This window comes from Chamaea fasciata, unplaced genomic scaffold (assembly GCF_029207755.1).
Source record: "Chamaea fasciata isolate MVZ Bird 193981 ecotype frontalis unplaced genomic scaffold, bChaFas1.0.hap1 SCAF_6, whole genome shotgun sequence".
NCBI classification, from domain to species: Eukaryota; Metazoa; Chordata; class Aves; order Passeriformes; family Sylviidae; genus Chamaea; species Chamaea fasciata.
In genome coordinates this window covers 44,418,405-44,442,818 of record NW_027094091.1, presented here as the reverse complement: position 1 = coordinate 44,442,818, position 24,414 = coordinate 44,418,405, and the positions used below count along the sequence as shown (strand labels likewise).

Here is a 24,414-nt window from a genome sequence, read left to right as displayed (position 1 = left end):
TTCTGCCAGAGTCAAATAGCCCAGAAGGCTTCGAGTGCTATTTCCAACCCCTCCAGAACGTCTCTGTAAAGCAAAACAAATCCTCCATAAAGTAGTCTGTTGGTAATACTCTTTGTGCCCTAGTAACAGTTGTGCATTTGTTGTGGCCTTGCACTCTTCCTCTGTCATCTGATATTGGTCAGTGAGTGAGAACTGCTATTTTAAATTCAGTTTGTGCAGTGTCCCATTCTTCATTTAGAACAAAATCAGAAAGTTAAATACATGGTCGTTATGCAAAGAAATGTAAGTTGGCTCAGCTTTCTTGTAGGCAGACCTGATGGATACAGCATCATTGGAAGGGATCCTAATGTCAGTAAATTGCTATTTCAGTGCCTAAAACTTCATGCATTGCCTTCATCGAGGAGGTTTTTCAGGCATCTGGTTCCTTGATGGGGAACTGAGGCACAGAGGTGTGGTATGACAGGCTAGAGGACACACACCAGGACTGGGACTCTTATTGCTGCTCCTTGCCCCTGCTGAACCCCTCCCATAGGGCTGGAGCCCTAAGATGCATTGGAAATGTTTCCTAACCTGTTTGCCAAACTAGCTTAAGAGCAGAAAAGAGAGGCTGGCCAGAGTCCACTGGAGATGGGCTGTTGGGTTTGGGGTTGCTTTTTCTGAATTGGTTTCAGTATTTTTGTGGTTTCAGTTTCACTGCAGCGTTAAAGATAGAAATGCCAGTCAACAGTATATTTATCCAAAGCATTTAGTGAGCTAAAGTGTGCTGAATAGCTTGGGGAAAAGTGTGACAGGTGACGGGGCCCATTTGCTCCCAATCTTAATTGCTTGCAATAGTGAAAATTTCCTCCTTTCCTCTTTTGCACCTTCTGTCAGGAGAGACAATCTTTGATCCAAGTCCAGCTGAGTGCAAGGTGTTGCCTTCAATATATCTGGTTGGTGAACTGTGCTTTGCCTGCTAGAAAGGGAGCTGTTAATAATGTGACTGTGTTCATTCCAAGCTGTTACAAATTCCAGTGCCCAGGCAATTAAAAATCTGATCGTTTTGATTTGGTATCTAGCAAGAGAGCAATTGCTACCTGTTCGGTAAATAGAGTTGAGTTTTATTTGGCCTCTGACAGTAATAGTATTTAGCGTGGCTTGGCAATTCTTCACTGATGAGGGTCCAAAAAAAGCACTTAACAAAATCAAGTGATAGAAGTAATAAACTGCTAAAGACACTGGCACTGTGTTTATCCACTTGTGTGCTTTAGCAAAGATTTCAGGGGCTCCTCCCAGTTTCTCTGCCTCTCCTCAACTTTTCAACCTGGATCACCAGCCCATCTTGTGGCTGCCTCCCAACCAGGGGCATCACTTCACAGGGCTGTGTCAGGCTCTGGGGTCACACTGCCCTCTGCTCCCTGCTCCCCATGGCTGAGCCCCAAGGAGGTGCCCAAGGGGCTGTGCCAGGGGTTGGATGGGAGAATATCCAAATATCTGAAGTATGGCACTACCAGGTCTCCTGTCTCCATCTCCAGCTCCTCTGCCTCACGGAAGTGATGATTCTGGGGACGAGGCACACACATGTCTCGTGAACTGGTGGATCATGTAAGTTCTGTGCACTTTGCCCTAGCAGGAGGAGAGGTGTGGCACGCACAGCAGCCGCCTTGTCCCTTTGCCATGAGGGTGCTTGAAAACTTTAGGGATGCCGCAAGTCAGACGGGTTTACAGCTGCCGTTTGGCTGACTCTAGGAGTGCTTTCCTCTCCAAGAGAAGCAGCGGCTATTTTTTACAGAGCAAGTGAAGCCACCTGTTGGGTTAACTGGGCTTTATTCAGTCCCCAGGCTGCCTTGCACAACCTTTAGGGCCCATAGGAGTCTTTGAAGTACTCTTGAATTTCATTGTTAATGTCACAGTCATTTACTGTGAATGGAAAAGGGCATTTTTTTCACTCCCAGGCATGAATAAACTCTGTAGATTGCAGGAAATAATCCCTCTTAAAGGAGAGCTGAAAATGCTGTCTTTTATTATAAGAAAACTGGTACTGAGCTGATGCCTAGGACTGCGCCAGGTCTTCTCGAAAGTACTGGATTTTGCTCAGTATTTAGAAACAGAATAAATTAGATGAAAGGAAAGCAGCTGATGACAGGGTAATAAATGTGTCAGAAGGGGAGGGAGTGGTGAAGGAAAAGTACATAATGTGGATGACTTTAATTATGCGGAAGGTGGGAAGATTGACTTCCCCATCCTGAGTGAGGTGTGTGAGAAGATACATTAGTTTGTATTCTATCAGAGGTTGATGAGGTCTCCTCCAAGATGTTAGTAGTCACTTGGATGAAAAAGGCTGCACTTTCTGGCAGTATTTATGAGAGCTTTAATTACATTTCACAGATTGAGCTCCAATTAAAAGGGAAAGTAGGGGTGAGAAGATGAACAAAAAGATGTACAGCATGTGTTAAGAGCACAGTGATAAATCTATGGCTAAGCATTATGGTAAACCAGATAGTCATACATCATGGCATCATTTGCACACTTGTAATTGTAGACACTTTCTCCAAGTCCCCTTCCACCTCCCCCCATCACAATCAAAATGCGTGTAAAGGGGTCAAACAGAGGCCTCTGCTACTCCTCTTCCAAGATGGAAAGCAAAGATCATTTGCAATTGCTGCAATGCAGGACTGTTACTTTTCTTGGTGTTTTTGTTTTTTGGGGTTGTTTTTTTTTTTGCTAATTCATTAACTGTGTCATAAAATGGCACTCCAGAAAAGGCAGACAGAGACAGATCACAGCATTTGTCTCCGTGCTGCATGAAAAGTGGAAAAGTATTGCTGTCATCAGTGCATCCTTTCACATTGCTGCGAATTCTCACATTTAGAACCATAGAATGGTTTGGACTGGTTTCATTATCCTTGCTATTTTCTCACCTAACCAGCTTCTTATGCAGATGACCATGATGCCCATTTATTTTTGTCAGGAGGTAACACTGAAAGGGGAGATGTATCAATTCCTCAGCACTGGCTTAATTCCCTCTGCACTGCACTGAACTAGGGGCTTTTCCACTGGCTTCACTGAAAGGACAGTGCCTCCATGTCTGAGTGGCATCTGCACAATTCTCTCATTATATCCCTCTCATGTGCCTCAGAAAGAAGCTTCTCTGTACTCTTCACTTGTGGTGTAAGCTGTTTGCCAGTATCTCCACAGGTGATGCAGGTAAGAGGTTTTGTCTGACAACATCAGCATTAGACAAATGGGCAATACTTTGGATCTTGTGGTATTGGTAATTAAACTCAAGGTAAGTCTGCAGATAATTCATAATGAACACTGAAATTCTGGCTGGAGAATAGGAGGGATTAGCTAGTGAGATTGCTTTTGTTTCAGGTAACATTGTTCCTCCCCCTGATTACTTAAAGGCTTAACAGTGTTTCTTAAACAGCAGTGAAATAGCTTCAGTGAAGTAGTGGCAGTACTTCAGCAAATAGATTTTTTTTTCTCTTCTATAATTCCATGATCACATTTGGTAAGATAGAACAAAGCAAAGGAGAAAACTCCTCTTTCTTTGGTGATGTTGAAAACAAATCCTTGTTTATTTAAAAGTAGCTATGTCAGGAGGAAGGTATGATGGAGTATAATTGCCAAATTCTTATTTGGTAATTAGTATCTTGCAGCCATCTCAATGCTATTAAGATACAGGCATAATTGCACATAGGATGCATATATTTATCATGGAAGTTGGCACTTCAGACCATTAGGAAGTATCTGTAGCTTTGCTGTATGCTGCATGTAGATTAATCTAGTTTAAGAGACTTAAGAGCCTGTCAGACGCTCCCATCATCCAAGCATTTGTAACATCAGGTGGTAAGAGAGCACTTGGAGAGGCACCAGATGGTTTCCATAGCCCCGCTGCAATAACATTGTGGGTTCCTGATATTCGTGCATTTCCAGAGGTTTACCTGTTGCTGGCTGCAACATTCACCTCTGCCTGTTTTATTTACACGCATTAAAAAGAGAAAAATAAAGTGTTCAGGTCCAGGAGGGAGGAGTGTTCCATGTGTTGTGCAGAGTATTTTTGCATGCCAGCATTGGAGGAGAGAAACCTTGACTTTTGGGAGCCTCTGAGGAAAGGCCTGTGAAGTAACCCCAGATACACGTCACAGGGACGGGGCTCTACCACCTTGAATGAAAAAAAACATTGCTGGGAATTAAACATGTTCCCTTGTCAGCCCATCAAAGCAGGTATAAGTAGAAGCAGCATGTTGCAGAAATAAGCAAGTCTGGAAGTCGTGTCTAGAAATAAAATAGGAACAACTTGCTAAGAAAGATGATTTTCAGTAAAAGATCATAGCTAGAAATTCATCACTTAGGGTCCTTTAATTAAATGTGTTTGGGAAGGGATGGACAAATAAGATCTCTGGGAAGAGATTGTTTCAACCACAGGCCTAAGGCTGCCACCAAAGATGAGGGTGTATGTGCTGCAGTAGAAGATGTTAACTGTGAAACTCATAGTGCTTTGTGAGCAGCAGGAGTGTCCCTCCTGCACATCTGTAGGCTGCAGAAGAGAGTGATTTTTCCCCAGGTCACCCAGCAGTCCATAAGTCAGGCCAGGAAGAGGCCAAAAGTCACAGGGGTCCAGTGGTACTAGGCTTCGCTGAAGTCAAGGTGGAGCCATAAAGGTAACTTATTTATTTGTGTCCTTCCTTTATTCCCCATGTTTCTTGACTGCTTTTTGAAGTGCTACACAGGAATACAGGGTTAGGTATTGAATCTTGGGGTACATCTGAGTCCTTCCTGATGAAGGACTGAAGTACAAGACCATAAATAGGATTTCTTCCAAAATGGAAGGGCAGATTTTCTCTGTGTTAACTTGCAGCTCACCGCAGGTCCAAGTGGTCTTCTGTTTCATTCATTGCTTTGGCTAATTCAGTACCTGGAGGGTTATATTATATTTTACCTTCCCATAGTGGATCAAATTCTTGTCCTGCTTGTATGGAAGCTACTTTTGATGAAGTCAGTGAGTAGCCTCTCATGCAGACAAATGCAAGGAAAGGGCTAATGTCTCAGGTAGGTTTGATCATCACACTTTTTTCCTCTGGATGTCTGCACAGCTGCTCTTGTGTTTCTGTTTGGGCTTTAGAAATTTGGGCTCTAGACATATTTTTTTTTCCCAGGTTGTTGAGGAAGCAAGATTATCTTGTGCATGGAAGTACCATCATTTTGATTTTTGTTATTATATCAATACAGTGTCTACCCCATATTCTGAAAATCCTTTTGCCTAGGTCATTTAGTATATAGTTGTAGTACATGATTTGACAAACCTTACTGAGGGAAAGATGAAGTAGAGAACACCAGATTTTTTTATTGGGTCAGTGACTGAGATATTTTTTTGAGTTCCTGGGGCTTTATCATAGTGGCCATCCTGGGTCTTGTTAGTAAAGAGATTATCTCAAGAATTAGATCACTGAGATCATAATACACTGCTGTGTTAGACAAGATTCATGGTTGAGACAGGATATGGCATTTACTGGGCCTTTTAAATGTCACATCCAGACTTTAAAGGCCGTAGGCTTAGTATAAACAAAGAAGAATGCAGCTAGCTCAAGCAGCTTTAAAATGAGCAGTATCCTGGTGATCCAGAGGGAACCTCTTATCCATATTTATGCAGCAGGTACAAGACTAAGAAGCCATTGGAAACCATGCAAGGATGATAACAGTCTCTTTCTTGAGATACAAGGTGAGATGTGCCTGTGTGGTCAGCATTCCTTTTGTTTAGCAGCAGAGGGAAGGAAGGAAGGAAGGAAGGAAGGAAGGAAGGAAGGAAGGAAGGAAGGAAGGAAGGAAGGAAGGAAGGAAGGAAGGAAGGAAGGAAGGAAGGAAGGAAGGAAGGAAGGAAGGAAGGAAGGAAGGAAGGAAGGAAGGAAGGAAGGAAGGAAGGAAGGAAGGAAGGAAGGAAGGAAGGAAGGAAGGAAGGAAGGAAGGAAGGAAGGAAGGAAGGAAGGAAGGAAGGAAGGAAGGAAGGAAGGAAGGAAGGAAGGGAGGAAGGGAGGAAGGGAGGAAGGGAGGAAGGAAGGAAGGAAGGAAGGAAGGAAGGAAGGAAGTTCTTACCAGAGTGATGCATAAGAATTTACACCTGCATTAATGACTTGAGTAATTTTGGTTGGAGTACAGTAAGTGAAGTGCTTGAATACCACACAAAGTAATACGTCTCTGCAAGCAGTTGCTTGGCAGTTGAATGACTGGATGGATTTTTTTTTTTAATTTTTTTTTTCTCCTTTCTTAGCTATGTGATAGTTCAAGTGGATGATAACACTGGGCAAAATTTATTTCTTTCCTAAGATGCATTCTTCACTGATAGAAACAGGACCATAGGAGGGTAATCCACAGAGCTGAATTCTGTACACTGCAGTGCTATACAGCATAAAAATGCATGTGGCCAGTTCCCACTGATCAGATGTAATAGTTCAGTATCTGCAGACCTTTTAAAATTGGGCTTTTTTGTAGTTTTCATGAACTGATAAATGTTGCCAAATTGCTTGGAAATTTACTGGCAGTCTTCAAGGGACATTCAGCTTTAAAAAGTACACTTGAAGCATCCTTTCTTCAGGCTCTGCTTGATTTTTTTTTTTTCCGTGTGGCTTATGGAAGTGTGCATGTGTGTATATCTATATTTAAAAGTGTCCTTTTCTCTTTTGTTTTTCATGGTCTCAGACAGTAACTGTTGTATTGATTTTTTAAAAAAACTTTTTTTTTCTTCAGTACAAATTTCTAGAACAAAGTTCAGTTATCTCTTAAAATGTTTTATTTTTTTTAACCAAGTAGCATGATGGGGCAGCAAGTCACTGCGTGGTGAAGTTTGGTAATCTGCCCTCAGGAGTGAATTGTTATTGATTTAAAGGAAGATGAAAAGTCAGTGGTGTTTTGTGGGAGGGCTAAATGATCTCTTTTGGCCTTAAGATCTAGGGATATTGATTTAAAATTATCTTGCTTTACCTACTGCCTATAAATTTACAAATTCAAGTTAAATGAACATAAAACACATTCTGTTTGAGGCCACTGTATTTGTATAGGGTTTTAACGAAACTATTTTAAACGTTGTTCTTTTTTATTAATTCTGTTTAGCTGTGTATAGCTCTCTTAGAGTACTTCTCATTTTGGGACGGGGGGCAGCCTAGCAACATTTGTATACTTCACTGTAATTGAATCCTGATGCAAATCCAGGTCTTTGTTATTCTTGCATTCACTGCAGTGACCTTGATAATGTGAATGCTTCACCTTTGCTGCTTCTTGGAAGGCAGTCCTGTGAAACAGGATCAATTACGTGCATTGCTAGGATCCCATTTTCAATACCACTGAATTAAAAACAGTTAGAGCTAGTTAATGGGCTTCCCCCTTGTGTGAGGGAGGGGCAGGGGGAATGAACAAAGGAGAATAAAAGCGGAATTGTTTGAGAGGAGGTAATCTCTGTTTTGTTTCTGCTATAGATTAGGAAGTATCAATTATCATGTCAGAAGGCACAGAAGCTAATATGCCCCAGAATCTACACATAGTTATTTAATCATCCTGCCTGATGCATAGCATTCATCATTCACATTTTAAATGCCACTTACTGTTATAATCTCACATTTATGCAGGGAACATTTAGGGAGAGTCATGGTAATAGGCAACAACCTGGGGAACAGAATAGTGTAGAACCCATATGGTTTGATTTCTGTCTCTTCAATCTAAGCAGCCTGAGCCCTGGACCCATGCAAACTGTTGTACGTCTGATCGTGAGATGATACCCCTGTGGATGACTCAAGGCATCGTCTGAAGGAAAACCTTCATGAGCTCCCATCTGTACTGGGTGGGTAGCTCTCAGTGGTGCTGTAAGCTGCTTTTTTCCAAGAGCAAGTGGGAGCTAACATCATCACAGACCTGTGAAGGATACAGGCAAATGGCTGTGAGCAGCTGGTATTTGTGCAGTGAGCTCTGGTAGCCACACCATCCTGTCATCTGCTGTTTGGACTACTTTCAGACGTCTTCAAGGCACAATTTCAGCAAGCCACCAGATGCAATGAGCACTTGCAGCATGAAGGTTGGTCAAAGGAGAGTCACAAATGTGCAGGGTGATACCACACAGGGAAGTGTTTTATGTATTTTATCTGTGAAGACATGCATATATGTATTTTAATTCCTCAGTAAAGTTTTTGATGGTCTAGTCCACACACTGAATAAAGATGAAGATGAGAGAGTTGGAAGGACTAGGGCACTTCCTTAGGTCTATCCAAGTCGTCCCCTGGTCTAAGTTGGAGAAGAGAGCCAAGAAACCCCTCAGAAGGAGGAACCTACAGTAACTGATGTTGAAATGCTCTTTTCTCTTCAAACAGTCACAAAGCTGAGGGGAAGAGGGTGATCACTACATGGAGAACTTGCCAAAACCAAATCTGTGTTCCTGTCACAGTGGTTGAGAACCAAGAGAGGAATCTGGATGCAGTGAAGCTTCTCTTCCCTCCATCTTTCTATAATGTCATGGGAATGCTGGATGAGACAATATCACCAAAGCCTCAGGATACATTAGGGAGTGCAGCACCAATGCTTACACTGAAGCAGTAAATTGCCTGATTCCTTTAAGCTTCTTCCTAGCGGTATCTAGGAAGTGAAGCTTTTGTTTCACAGCCAGGAGGTAGATGGATCTAAAATTTGACTTTTTTTTTTTTCTCTGATGGTTCAGAGAGTGACACTATCAAAAATGAAAGCCAAAAAGGATGAATATTCTCACTCTGCTATCCTGAGTGCATGTATCTTGCCTAATTTTTCATCAATCATACCCAGAAAGCAGTGAAAAATACTGTTGTGGGATGACCAGCCACCAACCAGTGTAGATTGGGATGAGCATCATGTTGCAGAAAGCAAACTGTTTGACCACAGTTCTGATGAAGAGGAAGAGCTAAAAACACGTCCATTTACACATCTCAGGTGCAGCTACCGTTTGAAATAGCTGAAATCTCTGTTGGGATCATTTAGCTTCTGGATGGCAATCCCACCCTCAGATGTTCAGGATGTTCTCCTGCTACCATTGCATTGCCCTGACCTCCAGAGCCTGTGGTGACCCAGTTAAGTAGACAAGGGCTTAGGACATATCCTGTCGGCAGTAAGGGGAAAAACGGGACTAGAGAGTCCCTGTACAGTACATAAATTGGGTTTTCATGTTCAAAACATTCTGGCATATTCTTGAGTTTGTCTTTAAATCCTTATCAACACCTTCAGAAACTAACTGGACTGAAAAAGCCTGCCATAATTTGTCAGAAGAGTCTATATTTGCTTCCTGCAGAAAAGTGATGCCTCTGCAGGGTGGGAGTCAAAAGCCATGCTTTCCTATGCATCTGCATTTATCCCATTTGAAAGGTTGATGTTCATCCTAAGCTTGTGTTGCTCGGTCGTGATCTCTGCAGTTTTGCCTCAGCAAAGCAATTTTGCACAGTACTTGTCTTGAAGCACAGAACTAGTGCTTCTACTTGGAAACAGAAGTTGGAGAGAGTTACTAAATTATGAAAACCAGCTTTTGACACAAATTTCTCCTCAATTTTCCTCTTTGTCACTCACGTAGGGGTTTTGTTCCATGTTTGAGCTCAGTGTGATATCACCAAGTTGCTTGTGATTTAAATAGAAGAAGCCAACTGTCAGGAGTAATGCTTGCAGGTATTCCTTCTTTTCTTTATTTGCCTTACAGCAGTGCCTGCAGGCCAAAGCAAAGATTGTGCTGGCAGCACCTGAATAGTTAGTTCCTGCCCCTCAAGTCTATACAGATAAAGGAATTATTGTTATCTTCATTGCACAAATAACAGCATGGAAAGATGAAATGACTTCCCCATGGTCATGCTAGGAGTTTCTGGCAGAGCCAGAAAGCAGAGTATTGTTTCCTCTGGTCTGATGCTTTTTTCCCAGTGCCATTCTTTTGTGTGACTAGCCACTTTCAGTAATTTAGATTTTTCTGTAACGTCTCCTGGCACAAACAAGCCAGCTGCTAAATGGCACTAAATATATGTCTCTTGGATCTCTTTCAAGATCCTTTTTATTTTTATCACTTACCTTGTGATAGCCAGGTGTCTGTGTAGAGCCTTGTGTCTGGAAGGATCTCAGGGTGTGCTCATCTAACCTGCTTTAAAACCTCCACTCATGCCACAAGTTCACTGGGTGATTTTTTCCAGTGCTTCATTATTTTTGTTCTTGGAAAGCTGCTCCTAAATTTAATACTGTGCTTGTCTTGCTCCAGAGACAGCAGCCTTTTACTTATTTGGAGACTCCTGTTCTCTTTCAGTTTCCTTTTCCCCAGGACAGAACAGTCTCTATTCGTAGCTTTCTTAACTTGTGGGTTTTCTCCAAGTCCCTCTTGGATTCTGTAAAAATGCACCGTGTTTTTCCTGACATTCAGTGGTATGGAGCTCCCTCCTGTGCTTCCTCCTTCTCCCCAAGGACCTGATAAATCAATTTGCCTACTGGGAAGCCATGAATTGAGGACTTGCAGAAGCAAACAGCCCAGAGAAGGTGTATTCCATCAAGACATACAGGAAGGTTTACTGAGCCAGGGACATCCCCCAAGGACTGCCAAGATCCACCAGAAGCCCACAACTTGTACAGGAGTGGCTGATGAGTTGGTGGGGCCAGGAGTAGCCACTGCCAAAAAGAGAACTGTTCTCCCAGGGAGAACTGTGAATGACCAGGAGGGGAAAAAAGGGCATGGCGTGACAGTTTGTGTGGGAGAGTGCACAGGGAGGTCACAGTCTGCTGACTTGGAGGGGAGAAGAAATTCAGTTCGTCCCATTCCTACCAGTTTGATGGAGCCAGCAAGAGAAGGCCACTTGGAAGACCTTACAGCACTGTCCGGTGCCCAAAGGGGGCCTACAAGAAAGCTAGAGAGGGCCTTTTGCAAGGGGCTGTAAGGATAGGACAAGGAGGGGGTGACTTTAGACTACAAGAGAGTAGACTGAGATTAGATTTAAGGAAAAAAAATTTTTACAATGAGTGTGTTGAAGCACTGGCACAGGCTGCCCAGAAAAGTTGTGGTTGCAACCTTCCTAGAAAGCTTGGCTGGATGAGTCTCAAGGTAACCTGGTTTAGTGGAAGATGTCCCTGCCCACGTCATCAGGGCTGGAACTAGATGTTCTTTAGGGTCTCTTTCAACTCAGACCATTTTATGATTCTGTGAAGCTGCGTCTTCTTCCTTCTTTCCTTCCAAAGGGGCATTGCATGCTCCCATGTTTCACACTGCAAAGGTTACCCTTTAGGAAGCTGAAGGTACAAAAATTTCCCTTGATAGCACCAAGAGGTGTTTTCCCAATCACCTGTAGTAAACCTTTGATTTGTGCTGACTTTGGTGGTTAGCTTCATCTCTATGTTTGGAACCTGAGATTTTAGGACTAACAGTGTCCATGGTGAAACTTAAGTGCCAAAAAGACTGGGTAGAATATCTGAGTTAGCAGCAAGGATGAGATCTGTTAGATTTTTTTTTTTATTTGTCTGCCATTTCCATGAAAAACAGTAGGAGCCTGGGCAGCATTTGCTCTGATCCAGAAAAGCCACTGTCAGTCTCATACCAAGGGTTTTATATAATCACAGTACATAAACCTTTCCATTTCAGCTCTACTAATTTTGAGGTTTTACTGATATAGGGGTTTGATCTAGTATTGCCTGTTTGATATATTTTTATTTGCTTTTAAGAATTTTATTTCAAGCCTTCCGGTCTTCACTGGGGAACTCACTTATGGAAAAGGTCTGGATTGTGGTTCTGCAAAGCTGTGGCCAGCTCAGGGTCCTGTGCCAAGTGGCAGGCTCATGCTTTTCTCCCATTTCTGAATGAGAGGTGAGATAAGAACAGTGGTGGTATTCAGAGGGACCAAATACCACAGGAAATCCAAACCAAGCTATCTTGGGAGTTAAGGGCTTTGTCTGTTCTTCCCTCTGACCTGATGCACCTCTTCAGTAGCTGTCCTCCAAGTGGAAATATAAGGAATTAATTTGCCTGTCCCTGATTTCACTGGAGTGTTCAGTAATTTGGCTTTAATGTTAGAATTCATCAGCAAGACTGATTGCTGTATCATACGGAGTGGCAGGCTTGGCAGAGAAGGAAATTTCCCACACAGTTTAAAAATGGTCCATGAATTTGCCAGATTTAGAGTTTGATAACAGCTAGAAAAAGGAGGCAGCAAGTCTTGTATGAAGAAAGGAGCCAATTTAGGAATTAAGAAGGTTAGATGGTAGGGAGCAGGAACCATGCACATTTTACATTTTATTCAGTAGCTGTGGTTTGGCTTTGTTTTGTTCTTAATGGCATGTGGTTTTTAAAAGGAAGTTTTTGCTTAAATGCAAATCAGATATTAGGTTACTAAAGATAGGGAAGGCACTCCTTGGTATGTGTGGTGGAAGCTAGTCTGATAAATGTGCTCAATAATGAGAATTCTACAGCAAAATGCTGAGCCCTGTGGCTACGATCCAGGAAAATGCTGACAGAAGTGGTAGTGCTCGTGCACTTCAAATTAAGCATTTTCCAAAAATGGTTTGATGGATCAGAGCTGGAGTCCTTATCACCTTGCTAGGAGTAAATTTATGAGAGTCTTGCAAGTCAATAGTATTTATTCTTAGGCTTCACAACTAAACCACTAATGGAATATAGGGAAATTACAGCTTTTCTGTGGTGTGAAGAAATCTGTCTCTGGTCTTAACCACAAACTGTTCCCCAGCTTTCAGAAAAACTTACTATCTTGATTCCAGAGGCTCTAGAAAAATAAAATCAGGTATTGGAATTTCCTGTGGGCCCGCACCCTACAGGAAGATGTTCCTTCATGCCTCTCTTCCCTGCTCCAACTAATACTTTTATCAGATACACATTGGCCTTGAGTGCAAATACCTGCTAGGGACATCAGGGATGCTTCTTTTTCCTGAGCCCAGGCAACCTGTGATGCCCTAATGTCACCCTCTCCCTTCTGAGGATTACAATAAATTGCAGCTTAATGGGAGCTGGCTGTGCAGGACACAGGGCTGATGCTGCTGTACATACAAATGTATATATGTTCATCCTGGCAATTGAAAAAAAGTTTCTCAATGAACTATGGTCAGGGCCAGTCTTGCCAGGCCAATTTTCAAAATCATTTTTTCTAGACAGCCTATAGCTGTATGAAAGGGACTTTGCACCCTGCAAAATACAGGTGTGTGTTTGCAAGAGGTTTCAAGAGAAAAAATTTACCTTGATTGATGTTGCAGATCATGGTAGCCTTCATTATACAGAGTCCTTAAAATTCCTTTCAACTGTTGCGTGCCTGTATTCCTGGTAAGGCACTGAATGTGTTTGTTGATGAAAAAAGCTGGCGGTAATACTTCCCCTCCCTCGAGATGAGTATGCTCAATATTACACAATTTTCTCCTGTGATATCTGGTCATGTTTACCTCAGGCCTCGTGCCTGTGAGTTTTGTGGGTCTGCAGGCAGCTTCCATTCTTTAAGACTACACGTCTCATCCGTGATTGGCAGGAGCCGAGAGCGTGTCTCTGCAACTCTGTAAGCAGAAGGCAAATGCCAAGAATCCAATTTATTTTTTGAAACCTTGTGCTTTTAAGAGCCTTGCCAAAGGTTATGTGTTTCTTTGAGATGGCAGTGATATACGATAGGTATCATTAAATATTCTGTCTCTGTTCTAAATGGGGTGGTGTGCACATGAGGAATGACAGAGGCAGTCTTACCCCAAAGGCTCTACAGCTTAGTGCCTAGATTTTGGGGTGTCTTCAGGCTCTGCTTGTAATTCTGTTGCCGTTTTAATATATGACAGCCCTGACACAAAGTAACTTCCTTATGGTGGATTTTTTAGAAACTATTTGCTTGCTTTGTGGCGTGAGCGGTGAATTTTGCGAACTTCCATGCAGGCTGCAAGCAGGCGTAGAGAAAGGAGTGCCAGAGGTGAGATGTTGCTACGCTCTTCTGGGTTGCCTCCACAAAGGCAGGCACTTCAGTGAATCTTTGCAATATTTTGTTAAGGCAAAATATATTGTGAATGGCAAAGCTTTCATTGGTTGCACCCACTGTCCTTTGAGGAATATATGTTGAGTCCTGCTGTCTCACAATTAACAACATATTTTGATTAAGAGGAGAAGACTGCATACAAACATTTAAAGCTATGCATTTTTTTTCATAACTTATACATAAATGATCAGTTCTTGGTCTTAATAACAAAGAACATTTTCCAGATTCATTTTTATAACACAAATTATTGTGGGGAGAATTTCAGTAATGGTTTTTCACATGCAGCAAGGCATTTGTTGCTATTTTTTTTTTCTTTTAGAACCATTTTACAGGAGTAGCAAAATATCAGAGAGTTCATCTAAAGATTTACCAAAAGAAGCAGTAGGTCCTTACAGGTGGGTCAGTTGATGTTGGCTTATTGCTGTGGCTTCCTCTATTTTCCCTCTTTGCTGATTCTCTTGCAAGCTCCTTTAGGAGATACTCAGAGAAAAGAGAGCCTTGAATTATGTGAATGTTATTGAACACACACCTCTCCTTCCCCTAAACACACTGGAATTACTGCCAGAACAGAGAGTATTGGGGCACAGTAAATCTTGAGGCCTTAGATCACATTGGTGCATAGCCAGGCAGATCTGAGCTGTTACAGAGATCAGAAGTAAGAGATGAACCATCATCCCTGTGCTAATGCAAATTGCATGCAGATTACTTATGTTATTTCTCTAATGTGAATACGAATTGAAGGGGATTTTTCTGGTTTGTGTCTACCAACACAAGAGTACTTCTCTGTCATGGGAGTGCTGGTAATTAAAAGCATTGGGTTAGTACTGTCCACAAAGCAACAGCATCCATAGTGCTCTCTTTGCCTTTAGAAAGGTACTTTTTTGGTGTCTTAGGTCCAAGGGTTAGAAGCCTAGGGAGAAGTTATTTGAGGAAAGCTTTGTCAAAGAAAGAACAAGCTCTTTAACACAATTAGGCACCAACTGAGGTTTCACTTTTCACAAACCCAACCTTCTGTCCAGCTGGGAGGCAGCAAGGTCTTGGGAGCACCTTGGCCATGACCAGCTTGGGTGTCAAGTCATGTCCTTGTGTCAAGCTTAAGGAGCTGTGTTGAATCTTAGAGGAACCAGGATGGGAGCCACCTGAAAGATCACCCCTTGTCAAATGAGATAGATCTGGTTGCTTGAGTTAGTCATGGATTCATATTACAAAAATGAGGCCCTGCTTTCTGTCAGGGCCGTGGAATGCTTCTGTGGGGTTCCTTCTTTTTTGACCTGTTTCATTTCAAGGCGCAGATCACGGTAGCTCAGGTTTCAGAGGCATTCAAAATGTCCATCCAGACTGCAAAGAGATATAAGACCTGGCACCTCAGGGGTTCATCTTGGGACATAGAAGTTCTGAAGAAATATTACATATTCATTGCCAAAGCAATTTGAAGATAGTGTTCTCATTTTGCTATCTGATGCGTGAAAAGGACTAACATGAAGTACCCATCTACACAAGAGATGCCTTGAAGAATCATTCAAAAGAAGATGATCTCTATATATGAACAATGTTTTAGGATTTGGCTCCTACTTGGCAAGTTGTTTGGATTTAATCTAATCCTGGGGCTAAAATTTACCTCTTTGCCTTATTTAGCACCTATGCAGGGTTGAAATGCCATGAAATACCTCAGATAGAATAGAAATGTCATTTGATGCCACGTAGTACGAGGACCTTTCATTCCCTGGACTCAGTTTTCAAAAACATTTGCAAGCACCTGCAAACTTGGGGCCCAGCCTGTTTGCCTGACTAGCCAGGCATGGTTTGCAACTGTTTATTCTCAAGGGACAAAGAGTTTCAAAATCCATCATCAGACAAACTTGAGTAAACTTTGGGATATGAAAAATCGCAGCACAAAAGTCAAGTTATGACTTAAATCCTAAGTTCTGACCCAGGTGTAATATTCACAGTAAAAGTGCCCTTGAGAGAACCACTGGTGTTAACCTGCCCAAAAAGTTACTATGTAGAAATGCAAAGAGATAAGACAGTGAAAGCATTATTTTTCCTTCCCCATGCAGTGTTTCTATTTTAACTAACATATCTATATTTTTTAAATTAACCTACTGCTTGAAGCCACCTGCAAATTCACAATGCCTTTAGTGCGATTTGGTGAATAAGGCAAGTCTTGCTTCAAACTCTGAAGTCACCAAAGGTCTGAGGAAAAAAATTAGAAACTGAGCGAAAATATACAATATATCAGGCTTTTGACGTGAAACCAATTACTTGTCCTGTGGTTACTCTTCTAATATAGGTTTTATTTTCTTCAATTATACCTGGTTTTATTAAGTGCATTAATTATAACATAACTGTTTGGTTATATAATAACAGGCAAAGGTTATGGCTTTGGGACTGAGTAAGATAGGGAGCCATTAGCTGTTGTTTCTGCCAGAATGAAAAATACCAAGGCAAAAGTAATTGGCCTGGAGAGAGCATTAGATAGACCATGAAAAGTAGAAACTGGATTATTTGTTTTGTCTTGGTACAGTGGTTGTTCACCTGATAACATTAGTTTCTCTTAAAATATAATTAGCATTTTATTCCACTAAGCATTATTGTATGTTAGATATTAGTGGGACACAGCACAGTATGTTGTAAATATAGCCTTTGGTGCCTAGATGGCTAATTCAGTGCTAATGTAATTATCAAAGGTTGCAGAGGAACAATGTCCTAAAATGTCTGTTCCTCATGAAATAATTTTCTGTAGTCATTCAGATGAGACTAATGATGCATCTTCTGCAGAAACTTTAATTTATTTATTTGGTATGTCCCCTTACTCTTCTTAAGAAATGTTAGAAATAAAGAAAAAAAAAAAAGAATCAGTTTTCTGTGCTTTTCTTTGCTTCCTGATTAATTTTTGGTCTCGGGAGAGCAAAAATGTACATTGGCAATTTCACACCTTGTTACATTTTCTGTTTGCTTTCATCACATGCATGGCTGTTTTCATAAATGGCAAACATAAACATAAATGATGTAATATCCCTCTTTGATCTTGACTGTGTGGCTGAGAAATTAATGCATGTGTGCAGGAACATGAACAATTCACAATGTACAGCCACCTTTTGTTGTGTCAAGGCAGGGATTTGAACAAGACTTCTGTCTGCTTACATAAGAAACATGAGATATTACAGCTTTATGGATCTTGACTCTTACGTGAATTTATTTTTTACATGTTGTACTCCAAATGGAAGGGCTCTGTGGTTTGACTTCTTTCTATTAAGAGGATGCTGCCCTTGCAGAAGCAGTGACCTTTGAAAAGCAAGTCTTAAGTAATCCTTTTATTTTTCTGAGATCATATAGCACAGTATCCAGTTGCAGGCTTTTAAGATGGAATGATTGCAGACTTTCTCCACTTGCTTGGATTGGATTACATTTTGTTTGACAAAGAAAACTCTAAAATACTTATACCTTCCTTCCTTCACTTCAGAGCATCGTAATCTCTGTGCATTGAGGATGCAGAATAGTTGCTGTATCGTACCAGCACCACTGGGATTTATTGAATTTACTTAATTGGCCTTTATCTCACGGTTACACTTTAACGCTTCTTTTGAAGGAGATTCAAAAAGGATATGGTTACTCCTCCTCTAATTTACTTCGAGAGTTGGGTTACTCATTTTCTTATCTTCCATCCATTTCCCGGTAGAGGAGAGCATTCGGTAAGCCACAACTGAACATTTTAGAGACTTGCACACCCAGAGATTTAAGTCCGCAAAGCTGCTCACTAGCCAGGCTTTTTGTACATGCTTTTTAGAGAGAATGCTCTGGTTTAGGGGTGTGGGAAGTTTGATGGGTGTGTTTGTGTGGCTGGTGGTGCATTTTGTGTTGTACTATGCAGGTGCATGTAATGGAGAGCTAAACTGCCCTGAACTCCCTAGGGAAAGGTTTTGCAGTATGGGATGGGAGCACTTACATTGTTTTCTTGGCTGTAAAGCACTTGTGAGCCTCAGTCCTATAAATTCTCCAGGAAACCTCAGTGAAGTGCATGAGAAATCCACTGTTTGATCAGGTGATTTTGATACTGGGAATTGCATGATTTTCACCTTCCTGAGAGGCATTCAATACCTGGAAGGGCTGAGGTTTCCCCTCACTGCTCTTCTCAAGTTTACTTTTGCTAATAGGAGTTTAAAATGGTTTAATGCTCAGCACTGATGCTCTCTATCCTGCCAGACCTCTGCTGCCAGCTCTGTAAGCATGGGATAGGCATTGTAGGGATTTGGGGACATTGGAGATCAGTCCCAGCCCCTTTTTGAGTACTGTGGTGGCTCCTCCTGGTACGTGGTACCATCTAAGGGGCTCATGACAAGTGATCAGTATCGTCTATTCAACAAGGATTGTACAATCTCCTTTTACTTGGCACCACCACCACACAGCGAGGCTTGTTATCCAATGCCCCTGAAAACTGTGTAGCTCCCTTGCATCAGAAGGGGCTTCATTCTATTTTAATGGAGCTCACTGACTAGTTAGCTCTTAACTCCTTTGAGCTAACACATTTGGCCATACACGTGTGCACGGATCTTGTCTATCACATGCACAACTCAGCTTGCTGTGCACATGTTTGCACAGCGCATATTTAGGCACCTGGGTTGATTACAGAAATTCATTTAGCAGTTTAGCAGTTTGTATTGAGGTTGTTATTTGCCTTCACATAGCCCAAAAACTTGTAGAGGACATCAGTCAGGGAGGGGTAAGGTGACTTTTGCAGATGAAAAATAGTTGGTGATCACCATATAGTGCCTTGCATAAATAATATGATCATCATTCAAATCAAGGTGGTTTTTACTCACTCAGTGGAGCAGTTGTGAGCACAGTGGTGGATGCACAGTTAAAAAGCAAACATTGTCTGTACAGCTTGATGCCAGCTCTCCAGCAGAAAACAGTATGGAAATAGCCAACTTTCAGGATCTTTCAAGAGACAAGTGGGGAAAGTAATCAGGAGTGTAAAAAATTAGGGCTGAAGCAAGACTGAGATGTGGGAACTTGCTATAGCAGAGAAGTCTTGCTGCTGGCCTTCAGTCCAAGAATAATTTTCTGTAGCTCTTCCTTTACTTTTTGGCTTCAAATCAGACCTGGAAAAATTAATGTATTTGTTGTCTTTATTTTACTTAATGGGTTAGGATTTTTTACAGTGTTAAGATAATTAGGTACTCCTGCATATAGAAGAAATTTTTTTTCTATAGTTCCAAATACATTTTGGAAGATGAAATGTGGTTGTTTGCTGCTGCTCTTTGCATTCCATTCCCCATATGGCCACAAAAATCTTTGCCATGGGTCTCCTCAGGCTCCCTATCATCCTTGCAGGAGCTGGCCTGTAGGGAGGGTGAGCTAAAGTCCCTCATCCAGGCATGGCCTATTTTTATCTCTGGAGAAGCTGCTCTTGGCCCTACAAATGGGTGACTATGAATTTCTCCCATCCCCTTTTCTTTTCACTCAGTGTTGTTTCCTAATCAGTGGCATGAAATACCTGGGGTGTTAGGGTTGCATTGCCCATAGCAACTTCTGCTAGAGAGCTGGCAGGGGTGGCAGCAACCACAACTTAAAAAGTCTCTGCAGACATCGGACTGAATACAAAGGATCAAGCCTGTTTCTGATGCACATGTGTGCTGCAAAGGACAGATAACCTTTCAGGGCTGCATCTTAAAATAATGAGCAGAGCTGTTATGGCTGCACTCATGCTGTGGCTTCCCCAAGCACACTGCGAACTTCCGAACTGTGATTGCCATTAAAATCTTTTGCCATTTGCAAGGAATTAGCATCACTATTCCTGTAACACCCCAGTGATATTTATGGAGAGCAATTGAATTATAAAGGTTGTAATATTCCTTGCTTCTAGAGGGGGCTCAAAGAGGCGTAGGCTTAAACTACTTAAAATCCAAAAACAGTGAAGGAAGCCATGTATTCTAAGGTCTTCTGAAAAATATATGCCTTGAAAGCAGGCAGAAAAAAGCAAAACATAACCCATATGTAATTCTGATAACAAAAGGCCTTGACACTGAAAAGAGAAGGTGTGGGGTTGATGTGTTTGAAAATTGGTTCAAAAGACAGAGTTGATGTGTAAACTGAGATAGTAGTTCATGTTATTACTTTGCCTTGGTGGTCATGCTACTGCAAATCCGTGCAAGTCCAGTTGTTAAAAATGGGCAAATACCACCAAAGTAAAAACAGACCCCACTGATCTGCAGTAGCTAAGGATTGTCTTGTGTTTGAGGATGCACTGATGAGTTTGGTTTTGGCTGAGGCAGACCATCTTACTAACAATGGTTTTCGTCTGTTCTGTTTTTCTCCTGTCTTGCAGCACCTTCTCCAGTCAGTACTGTGAAAAAAGGGAAGATAACTAAAAATAGCATCTCCCTTTCCTGGCAGGAGCCAGATCGACCCAATGGCATCATCCTGGAATATGAAATCAAATATTTTGAAAAGGTGTGATGGACTGATTGCTGAGCTTCCCAAGTACCTTCTCTTTATTGTTTTCTTCTTTCAGTTATTATTATTTGAGTCATGGAAGGGAATGGAGAGATTTTATGCATAAATCAATGTCAGATTGATTTTGCAGTAAATGATTAGGAAGACTTGAAATGAGGGTGTTGTTTTCCATTAGTGTGCCACTTCTCTTGAACAAATACATTAAATCCGCATGCCAGATTCCTCTCCAGCCTTATCACATTAAGATAGAGCCTACTCATTTGTTAAAAATAGAAGGAGTTAGGGACTGAGCATCTGCCTTCTCCCAGAAACATCAGGCAGTCCCTTGCCTTTCATATTTTAATTTCTCATTTGATTTTCCATTCGCTGTGAAAGGAGAGGAGAAGGGGGTTGTAGAGAGAGATTGTATGTCCTCTGATATGAAGAAGGGCATCTTGGCTTAAAAAAGACAAATGAGCTCAGATTCTAAGAGCTATCCAGAAATCTTGGTAAGGAACTACTAAAAACTCTGGTTTGACTCATAATAATTTGGATCTGAGAGGATATGGTGTATAAAAAGCAGTTTCCAAATTTGTAGACCTTAATTTATGAGTTCTCGTTTAGATTATGTGTTACAGTAAATAATTCTAAGAGTAATTACTTAGCACTTCAACAAAATTTTAATCAAAGAACTGGAACTGTTTCACATTAGAAACTGATGTAGATGAAGATTTATTTCAGCAATTTTTCTTCAAGTTCATTGCTTCAGAAGAACAATGCAAAAATTGGGTATTTTCCTAATACCTGATAGGAGTTTTGGTTTATTATTCCCTTCCCAAGATCTAATTGGTGGTTCTAGAAATGCAGGCATAAAGTTGTACTGTGTGTAATATATTATTCTCTTTTAGGCCTACTTACATTACTGGGAAGCCGTTTTGGTGTAAATCAAAATCCTTTTTTAAGGCTGTGGGACTTGTTTTATGATCCCTGTGCCTTGGGATTGATCTTTGTATGATAAACCTTTCCATTGCCCCAGGCCACGTACATCCTGAGCAGTGGAAAGCTGCTTCTGCTGCAGATGGCAGTTGCATGCCTCCTAGAATCATTGCTTATAAAAGAGAAAATCAGATCTCACATTTTGTATTGCAGAAAGGACCTTCAGAGAGGGAGTTTTGAGGAAGAAATCCTCAAAAATACATGCTTCGGTCATCTTTTGTAATGTTTCTCTGGGCGTTGTTAAGAGTCTGTCTTCCCTGAGAGCCACTCTGTGTGTGTTTGAACTTTGTGGTTTTTGGGGGGGTGTTGGGAAAAGGACCAGGAGATGAGCTACACCATCATCAAGTCCAAGGAGACGACAATTACGGCAGACGGCTTGAAGCCAGGCTCAGTCTACGTCTTCCAGATTCGAGCCCGGACAGCTGCCGGCTACGGGGGCTTCAGCCGAAGATTCGAGTTCGAAACCAGCCCAGTGTGTAAGTCTTTTTAATTACTGTCAGCCCCCGTCTCTGTAGCGCTTACCAGAAACAAGTCAGGGGATCGATACCTTTGCAGAGGGTGCTTTCTTTTATTGGCTTCATCCCTTGACTTTGGAAACATCGGGCACATCATGACTCTGCACTTAGTGTGTCTGTCCTTTGCTTCTTCGTGGTAAGGCAGGAAATCTTCAGGCTTCAGAAATTCATGGCATTCCATCCTTAGAAAAATCCTGAATTTACAGGAGCCTGGTATAAGAGAGTCTTTCCTCTCAGGAGGGACAGAGGGGATGGGACCTGCTCCTTAAAGGTTGTCTGTAGAGGATGCTGAACTCTCTTAAATATCTACATCCAGGGGGAAAAACCCTGAAATGGTGCCTCTCTGCAAGGGGAAGAGCTGAACTAGCATTAGTGTCTTTTGTGTATTTTGGGGAAAGTTCCTGTCAAGTTAAAAGATTGTTTATGTTGGCTGCCAATGCCACAGCCTCAAGAAAAGGAGGTAGACTTGTAATCAGAAATGAAAAAAATGTGCACTGCAGGTGCAGGACTTCTTCTTGGCCTGTTACATTTGTGGGGTTTAAAATTTTCTTCTTTTTCTTTTTCTTTTTCCATGAATCTGATTATCCAGGGCTGAATTCTGGAACAGATTCTGTGGCAGGGTGAACTCCTGAGGCACACAGAGGCTTAGCTGCTCTTTCTTCTATGTTCAGGCACAGCTGTGGGGAAATTCTTTTTGTCCCAAATACAGAATTTTGCTGAGGTGTCAAATACAATTTTGTCCACCAGAAAATATGTCTTCTCTCTTTTAGTTTGTACAGCTGTCATTTATTAATATTTGTACTGTGTTCATAGAAGAGGAATTTTATGGTGGAAATACTCTGACCATTCCCATGGGAAAGGGATTATTTTCTGTGTTTTCCTTGGGAATTTAAATTCATCAATACTTTGATTACTGTTACTCCAGTTTATTTAAAGTTCATCATCTTTAAGAAGAAGATGCCGAGTTGTCTTTTCAGAGCATGCTACCTTTGAAGTCATAATAGATTTTCAAGGACTCATTATATGTGTGCAAATGTAGCTGTGGAGCCAGTGATTAAGCTAATACAGTGAAAATTGCATCACAGAGCAAACATTAATGCAGTAAGGACAGTCTATTTAATGTATCTCTTATTGTATTAACGATTAATTGTGCCCTATAAGTAGCAACCAAACCAGCTTATGCCAAAAAATATTCTGTAAAGTTTTTCTCAGTTGGAAAGTTTGTAGCTTGGAGTTGTTTGAGTAATAGTGTTCTGGTCTATTAAAGAACACATGAAATATATGCACATTTGATCTATTACCTATGATCCTGGTCCAAAAATAACGGCACTTTTATAAAGCCCATCATGTAAGAATCTGTGTTAATCAGGACTTTTGGAGGACATCACGTGGAAATATTTTTAAACACTAGAAATTCTGTGGGTCATTTAGTCATACCCACATCCCAGTCTTTTTCACATTTTAAAGCCAGAGGAATAGGTACTTCTCTGATATTAAGGAGTTGCTGACATAGTCAGAGGAATACCTACTACATGGTTCCCAGTTTGGGAACTGGAAATTGTTTGTTGGACCAAGCTCTGGCTGAGGCCAGATTTAACCAGATACTTTAACACTTGATAGCATTGAAGTACAATGTAAGCCTCAGTTTGCATCTTGCGGAATACAGCTCTGTTTGACATTTAAAACCTCATGAAAAGCATTTTTTCCCCAAAGCCCTATATAAAGTCAATATTAGTGTCAGGAGTGTGACCAGACTCCCACTGCTTTCCTGCACATCCTGGAGATTTTGAAAGCAAGCACAGATCGAAATCTCACTGCTACATCAGAGTACAGATCTGAACTTCTTGTTAGAGCCAAAGCAAATGATTTTAGTTGAAGCACAGATGAAAACCTTTCAGTGGCTGTTCTGAGAAACAAAAACACTCTCCAAGTCGTTTGGACTGAACAACAGGTTTTGTTTCCAGTTCGCAAGGTTTCTGTAGTTATCTTTAATACATTTGGAGGAATTACATAATAGCAGCCTGAGAATTGCAATGGAGGAAACGTATAAGCTGTTTTGGATTCCCTCTTTTTCCAGATTTTGGGAATTTTTGCATACGCCTCCCTGTTTGTGCAATTCTGCAAAGCACCATGAAGCAGCCAGGGCTTCAGTTTTCAGCGAATTTTTTTTGAGTGGAAGGTGTTGCTGGGTGTATCCACTTGTTGCTTCATCTTTTCCAAATGCCACCAAGCTCGTCTAGCCCCAAAAACTAACCTTGCCAAAAGCTGGGTTTTGGCTAGATTGGTGAGCTAATCTAGCTGGTCTGCTGGGTGGGAGTAGGAACAAGTGACCAAGCTGAGGAGGGATAATGCCGGGGTGTATGTCCCTGACTTTGAATGGCAACAAGTCCCAGCTTTTCATCTGCCATAGATCACAGCAGAATTTATCTCATTTCCCCATCCCTTGAGCTGCGCAAAAAAACACCAAACAGTGCTTAATGTTCTCCTTTAAATGTTTTTCTTTTTAATTA

General features: G+C 41.4%; 1 protein-coding gene across 5 annotated transcripts in view; it reads left to right on the top strand.

Moving 5' to 3' along the window:
• The window catches only part of EPHA5 (EPH receptor A5), a 193,448-nt gene that overhangs the window by 122,330 nt on the left and 46,704 nt on the right, over positions 1-24,414 (top strand). For all 5 annotated transcript variants that reach the window (XM_066186187.1, XM_066186186.1, XM_066186185.1 and 2 more), the window contains 2 exons: positions 20,287-20,411; positions 21,706-21,865. In XM_066186187.1, coding sequence (XP_066042284.1) covers positions 20,287-20,411; positions 21,706-21,865 — 285 coding nt within the window. The remainder of the gene's footprint in view (positions 1-20,286; positions 20,412-21,705; positions 21,866-24,414) is intronic.